The following is a 7,786-nucleotide window of genomic DNA, read 5'->3' as shown; positions in this document are numbered from 1 at the left end:
CCAGGGTAGAAAAGACCTCTTGGATCAACGAGTCTAATCATTCCTATCTGCCACTAAACCATGTCCTGGAACACCTTGTCTATCCATCTCTTAAATACTTCCAGGGATGGCGACTCAACCACCTCCCTGGGCAGCCTCTGCCAGTGCCCAATGACCCTTTCTGTGAAAATTTTTTTCCTAATGTTCAGTCTAAACCCCCCCTGGCAGTCCCTGAGGCCATTCCCTCATGTCCTGTCACTTGGGAGAAGAGGCCAGCACCCTCCTCTCTACAACCTCCTTTCAGGTAGTTGTAGAGCGCAATGAGGTCTCCCCTCAGCCTCCTCTTCTCCAGGCTAAACAACCCCAGCTCTCTCAGCCGCTCCTCGTAAGACCTGTTCTCCAGCCCCCTCACCAGCTTTGTTGCTCTTCTCTGGACTCGCTCCAGAGCCTCAACATCCTTCTTGTGGTGAGGGGCCCAGAACTGAACACAGTATTTGAGCTGTGGTCTCTCCAGTGCCGAGTACAGAGGGAGAATAACTTCCCCGGACCTGCTGGCCACGCCGTTCCCGTCACAAGCCAAGCTGCCCCGGCCCCCGTGGCCGCAGGGGCCCGCAGGTGGGTCAGTGCCCGGCGGCGCCCGCAGGGGTCGCTCTGGCGGAGGCGGCGGTCTCGCCGCGGGGTCCGGGGCGCGCGGGGGGCGTCGCGCACCAGCCGGGCTGCGGGCGGGCGGCGGCGCTCGCTGTAACTCGACACCGAGCGGAGAGAAGGGAGCGAGAGCGGCGGCGGCGGAGGAGGAGGAGGGAGAGGAGCCCCGGGTGAGCGGGATGGTGGCCACCTCCTTCCCCTCCCCTTAGCGGCGCTCCCGCCGCGGCGCCGGGGACTCTCGCCCGCCGCGGGGCCGGGCGCAGCCGGCGATGGGCACGGGACGGGTCCCCTGAGCTCCCGGGAACTTTTCCCCACCGCGGGCAGCCGAGCAGGCGGATGGAGGATGCGCTTTCCCCGGCGGGCTGCGTGACCCGGCGGCGGCAGAGGGGAGGATGAAGAAGAAGCAGCAACAGCAGCAGCAGCGCGGCGGGGACTGCCCGGAGCCCCGGTCCCCGGCGGGAGGGATCCCGGCCCCGGGTCCGAACCAGAGCGGGGGCTGGAAGAGGCGGCGGCCCCTCTCGCCGCTGCCTTTCCTCTCGCTCCGCGACTACGGCTTCTGCATGGCCGCCCTGCTGCTCTTCTGCACGGGCTCCCTCTTCTACCAGCTCAACGGGGGCCCCCCGCACTTTCTGCTGGACCTGCGGCACTATCTGGGTAAGGGCGGGCGGCGGCGACTTGTTGCGGCTTCTCCTTCCCCGACCCCAGCCCGTGGCGGCTGGGCTGCAGCCTCGCTCCCCCGGGGTCCCCGTCCGAGGCTGGGGGGGCAGCCCGAAGATGCTGGGGGGCAGCCCGGAGAGTTCGCGAAGGCGGGGGGGGGGGACCCCAGGAAGGCTGGGGAGCTGCCCGAGGATCCTAGGGGTCAGTCCGGAGAGCCCGAGTGGGCTGGTGGGGGCTGCCCGAGGATGCTGGGGGGCTGCCCGATGCTGTGATGCCCGGGAGGGTGGCGCAGGCGGGCCGGTGAGGTCGAACGCCGAGGTGGGAAGGGCAGGCGGCGCCCTAGGGCGCCGGGGCGCGGGGATGCGCCCTCTGGGAAGTTAATTTTGGCGAAAGGTGGAGTCCCCGTGAGAGCCGGGGCGGATGGGCGGCTCTTTGTCTGCCCGGTGGCCGCTCGGAGCGCCGTGTGCCGGTTCCCCCCGCCGGGAAGGGGAGGGCAGCGCCGTCCCGGGCCGGGGGGGCTCGGCTGGAAGCGGCCCGGGCAGCGCTCGGGTGCGGCGGGAGGGGGGCTGTGCGGGGGGGGAGACGGACTTACAGATGGTTCGAGCCAGAAGATGCTCTAGTGAAAGGAAAAGCAGCAACATGGAAAACAAAATTCCGCCCCCCAAGCAAGCAAGCAAACAAACAAACAAACCAACCCAACGCATACACTTGGTGAAACGAGCATCCATCCGTGTGCAGCTGGTTTGCTTCTGGAGAGGAAAGTGCTGGCAGGCTCCGAGCTGCAGAGCCGAGCAGCGGAGCTCTCGCCGGCACCGTCTGTGTGACCCCGGCCGAGCAGGTACCAGCCCTGGGGCTGCAGTCTCCATCCTCACGATGCCCACGAGTTTGCACGGGTTTTCTTTTTTCTCTTTGCGCCCGGTTTCCGCATCGTTAAGTGTCGCTTCCCTGCTTAACGGAGAAGTTGTAAAAAGCAGAGTGTCTCCTGAGGTCATGTAAGTACCTCAAGCTGGTAGGGCTTTTCAGATAGGGAAGGAAAACTAAGGGTTTCTCCGTATGGGAGCACGACTGCAGAAGAATTTGTGGTGTGAGGTTTTACCCTATTAGGCAGGCTGTGTTACTTGTCCGTGAAGGTAAAGCCTCCGGTGGTAAATGCTGCTGAAGGGCAACCCGTAAGAGAGAGTGTTAGATTGTGAACAGAAATGCAGTACTTCATATTTCAGAAAAATAAGGTGGAAATTCTTATCTGTGCGTACATATTTTGTGACTATGTTGCGAATAGAACTCTACATGTATGATGCTTTTCTTTAAGGGAGAACTGTCCCAGATAACTGATGAGAGGGTATGAAGAGGACATGGGACAGTGGGACAAATAGCAACAAACAGAAGTTGCAATGAGGGAAATTCCAGTGAGATATTAGGAAAAACAATTTCAATGTGAGGTTAGTCAAACGTTGGAGCAGGCTCTCCAGGGAGGCTGGGATGACCTTGCAGGTATTCAGAACTCAACTGAACATGGTCCTGAGCAAAACAATTAATTTTTTCCCTGCTTCAGGTCAGGGTGGAGTGGGGATAGGGCGAGGTGAACAGAAGCCTTTTCCCGTTCACGTTATTCTGAGATTCTGCCTTGACTAGAGAACAACTTTAGTGCAAATTCAAATGAGAACAGGAAAACATACTGCCTTTTAGGCTTGGGTTTTAATGATTTTTCTTTTCTTCCTTTAATGTTACAATTAGGAAGCAATTTCTCCTTTGAAGAGGAAAGGGACAGATTTTCCACCAAGCTGGAAGCAGATTTTGTTACAATTGATTGACTCTTTAATTGGATCAAGCACAGATCTCTGTTACTTTCAAAGCAAAGTTGATGTCAACTTTTTTTTTTATTTTAATCTTTGTCAGTGAAGAATGTAAGGTTGGCTTGTGTGGGAATAGACTGTGAGAAACACTGAGTTACACAGCTTCTCACTTCGTGGCCTTTTGGCTACTTTAGAGGGACCTTCGAAATAAAACCTAGGATCTGCTAACCTAACTCCTTTAGCCAGTAGTTGTGTCTCTGCTGGAAAATCTTCTGAGGCCTGCAGATGAAAGGCTTGGAAACCACTACGTCTTGGTGAATGGGTCATGATAATTTTTGTGCAAGTGCAGAAAAGCCTTTATTGTGTTTGCCTGAACATGGTGAGCCTCTGGGGAAGGAGATCAGTCATCTTTGAAACTGGTTTGGGTTTTTTTTTTTTGAAGTGTTACCTCCTCTCAAGAGAAAGTAGTCAAATCTATTAATATCCATGCATTAATAAAATTCTGCACTTGTTATATCAATTAGTGTAGGAATTTCCTCCCTGTGCCTGGGTCACCTGGGATGCTGAGAAGATGAGGACTTAATTAGCACCCTGCAGCAGGCCAGTGGCTGAGAGTGAAGCAGAGTCCTTGTGGCTGGAGTCCTAGTACTGCTAAGCAAGCTGTGTTGCTGCCTCTGCAGAGAAGCAGGGCATGTTTTACCTGTATGCTGAGGTGCATGCTTGCATGCTATCTTCTGAAGTTATTTAGCACTTCACTGGCGTGCAGTTTCACTTGAGATGTCAAAGGAGATCCATGTATATGACATTGCCAAAGATTATTTTTTTTTTTTTACTGAGTGTAGGTTTTGCAAAACTGGTGCATGCTCCTTAGAGTACCCATTGCCAAGTTTTGCAAATTATGAACAGGTTTTTTTGTAAGCAGGTGTTCTGCATGTTTTCTAGGGGACTAACAGAAGTGTTTGAAGGAACAGGTGTTGGCCATCCAGTCCAGCTAACTACCCAAGCTCTATATATTTGCATGTGTGTTTTAAATAACAGTTGGACTTGTGAAGTCTCATGATGTTAACAAAAGAAATAACTGTTTTTCCCCCTGAAGCCACAGATCCAGTGTACAAGCAGCTCTTTCCTTCCAGTCCTCCCAACCCACAATTTATGGTGTTAAAATTTAAATCCTCAGGCAGAAAGGAGTAGTTCATTTGCAGACTATGTTTGCAGTATGTGAATTTTGCAACCACCAAGAAGGCCTAGACCAAAAGGAAAACTGATTTCTCCGTTTAACTACTTGTGGACTCCACAGAGTGGGAAGGGATCATCTTGTCTGGCTTTGGGGGTTTTTATTTGCATTGCAAGTTCCAGTGTGCTGGTTGTGGTTAATGATGTTACTCTGGAGAAAATGGTTGCATGGTTTTTTTTGCCTTAGAACTTGAAAGGATGTTCCGAAGTAAGAACACAGAACTTGAATAGTGATCAGGATAGAAATCACACCCACATCAGACAGGTGTGTGCATAACAGAAAATCTGGACAGTGTGAAACCACTGAAGAACCTGAAGATTTGCAGGTTCTATGAACTTTCCTTTGGTGGTGGTGGGGATGAGTGCGTTTTCACAATATTCAGACTGGTAGTAGTTTTTTTTCTCCTGGACTAACTTCTCTGTCCTTATGCATCTCCCTTCTTGTTTGATTGCCATACTGACTGGCAACAGCAAACTGTTGAAAAAGAATTGTGTCGGCTTGTAGGGGAGAAGCTAGCTATACGCAGAATTTCCACTTTGCGTTGCCTTCTCTTTTCTTGTAAAACTCTAGCAGAGTCATATGGAGGAAATGACAGCAGATTAGTAGATATGAGGCTGTGTTTCGTTATTTATACTGTTCTGACTTCAAGCTCGTAAGATAATAGTTCAGAGGACAGAAACATCTGTGGAAAGCGTATGGTTTCTGCTGGCTGTCCTGGCTGTGGGTCACGAGAACACGGCTCAAGTTTCACACTGTAGTCATGCCATCAGGGTAGATAGCCCTGGTTTTCTGCATGTAATTAGTGGGGACATGGACATTAGTGGGTTATTTCTAAAGAATCTGTAGAAGATACTTAGAAGTATGTCTGTTGCCAGTAGGCTTAAACTTGCTGTATGGGGTTGCATACCAGTTCTAGACCATTCAAGAGCTCCAAAAAAATGGAAAGCTTAAAAACTGCCAGGCTTTCCAGTAATAAACTGGAGAACTGCGACTTGCACAACATCTATGAGGTCTTGCGTGTTGATTCTGCCAAGGTAATCCTGGCTCGCTAATCAAAACCCAGCTCTAGCAGTGGGAGGAAGTGAGAAGAGTCTTCCCTTACATGAGTAAGGCAGAAATCGTAAATCTTGGACAGCCCTGTGGCTTTTGGGGAACGCACTGAGGATGGGAGCGCGCTGGGGACTCCATTCCCCTAGAACTGCAGTGGTTTTGCATTGCTTTATTTTTCCCTGCTTTGGCTTGTGATATATACTTACTTCACAATACAAAAAGGAGTTTTTTCTGAGGGCTGGTAGCAGCCCTCTAATGGCCAATTAAAAAAAAAAATAATCTTTTGATCTTCAGTATTTGCAGTGCAAACTCGTTCATGTCAGTTAAAGCATTTCCACTGCTGATCTCCGCAGGAGCCTGCCAAAAAGTACGCTGGTTTGATTGCATGTGGAAGTTGCCTGTGCTGTGTGCTTCCTATGCAAGATGAAAGACTTGGGAGGCTAGTCATGTTCTTCAAACAATCTCTATATTGCTCTCTGCTCTCAGTCTTTATGCCACTGGAAGCTCTCAGGTATTTTGGCCAGATGTGCTCGGTAGACTTACAGTTGTCACAACAACAGTTATTTATTTTGGATATGTGGGGAAATATAACCATAATTTTGCCAAACAGAACTAGCAGAAAGAAATCTGAATGTTTGAGGAGGTTGTAACAAAAGTCTTCGAAGTATTTAAAAATAAACACAAAATGAAACTTTTTTCAGTTGAAATAGTATGGATTTGCTTTATTCTGGTAAGGTGTTTTGGGTTAGGTTACCCTCTCTCTCCCTTTTGAAATGTCTGGCTTTTTCCTGTTAACATGTTAAGAGAGGGACAGAAAAGAAAACTTGACTATCCAAAGCAAACAGTAAAAGTGGCTGTCAATGAAGCTGTGGGGAGGAGGGGGAGCAGCAGTTGGGGGACTTTTCAGGGGGGTGGTTTGAATTTTTTGTTCTGGTAATAGTGCTTTAGTATCTAAAATGATGGAAAGCACAGAATTCTTCAAGGCAAGCTTTTCTAAACAATAAACGTGCCTAGCATGCTCCCTTGCAGCTAAAGGGTATGCTGCTTTGTTATGGCCAAAAAGGATTCTCTCATCCGCTTTTGTTTTGCACATTGATCATGAATTCATTACAGTTCTGAAGGCCCTTCAGAAGTGTGATTAGGAAAAACATGCTCAAGGAAAGACAGACAGGTCTATGGATGAGGTTTACTGTATGGGGACACAATACCTGCGTTTGAAATTAATATGCTTTTAACAAGGCCTTGGTTATGTTCTTATTGACAGGTTTTTTTCTTGTTTTCAAGAATGTGTACTGTTCTTAAAAGAGCTCTTCTGTACTTTGAAGTGTTTTGATTTTTCTCTGTCTTTCAGTGGATTGTTTAATTTCATTGCACTTGGAATTTATTACATTTTAGAATTCTTTAACGTCGTGAGGAACTGAAGAGTTGGTTTAGAATCCGTGTCCTCAAGCCTTGAAAAGGGATGATCTGAACTAAAATGACAAGTCTGTAGCTGTATCTTTCTTAATTAACTTTTCTGTCCTTTTTGGACTTCCTCATTTTGCTATTGCGAATGCCATACATATTATCTTTTAGATGAAATAGATTTGGACTTACACTTATCTAAGGTTTTAGGTTACAAGTGAGCTTTTTCTGAAGACAAAAGATGTGCCTCATCTCCAAGAAGCCTTTGTTAAAAGGCTGCATGACTTGCTCATCACACACAATTCGTCCAGTTGTAAGAGTAACAAAGTTCTACCTAATGCACGGTACTGTTAAGGAATACTTAATGGAGAGCCATTGGGCATCTCATTTTATGACTGACTCGAGTCTTTTCCTTTCAAAAAGATGAAGTGGTCACTGGACTACATTATCCTGGCTGGCCATAAAGTACTGTGTACAGTGAAGTCATAGCAGAAAATGTTTAGGACTGTGTGAATGTGTGGGGATGATACTCTAAATATATTTGGAAAATTGGACAGCATTTATTCATAAATGTATTTTCTGCTTTCAAAATCAGACTTCAGTTTGGGAATCGGGCATTGCATGTGTGCAGTTGTGTACATTTTTTCTGTTTCATATTGTCAACTCTGTTGACAAGGAACTTGAAGGATTAATTCAGTTTCTGATGAGAGGGAATATTACTACAGCTTTTTTTGAAAATGTATTTGGTTTTAATATACTTTAAGGTTGTATGACAGTGGGGTATATACACCTATGAGAGGACAAGTCTACTGGCTAAATGGGATGCTCCGCTTGGGCTTGGGAAGATGAGTGAGGCTTCAGTTCCCTGCCCTGACAGACTTCATGTAACATTGAACAAGTTGTGTATTATTTCTGTCTGCATTTAATCCCCTTCTGTCCAAAGGACATTTTGAAGATAACTGTGTAACAGGATATAATATTCTCAGATTACAGTGATTGTAGCCATAGAAATACTTCAAGGAAA

General features: G+C 48.1%; 1 protein-coding gene across 1 annotated transcript in view; it reads left to right on the top strand.

Annotated features, from left to right (window-relative positions):
• The first annotated feature begins 700 nt into the window (after positions 1–700).
• UST (uronyl 2-sulfotransferase) overlaps positions 701–7,786 on the top strand; it is a 165,985-nt gene continuing 158,899 nt past the window's right edge. The window contains exon 1 of the mRNA XM_069852158.1: positions 701–1,278. Coding sequence (XP_069708259.1) covers positions 1,017–1,278 — 262 coding nt within the window. The 5' untranslated portion in view covers positions 701–1,016. The remainder of the gene's footprint in view (positions 1,279–7,786) is intronic.

This window comes from Phaenicophaeus curvirostris, chromosome 2 (genome assembly GCF_032191515.1).
Source record: "Phaenicophaeus curvirostris isolate KB17595 chromosome 2, BPBGC_Pcur_1.0, whole genome shotgun sequence".
NCBI lineage: Eukaryota > Metazoa > Chordata > Aves > Cuculiformes > Cuculidae > Phaenicophaeus > Phaenicophaeus curvirostris.
The sequence above is the reverse complement of the archived record's forward strand: the minus strand, read 5'-3'. Positions and strand labels throughout refer to the sequence as shown.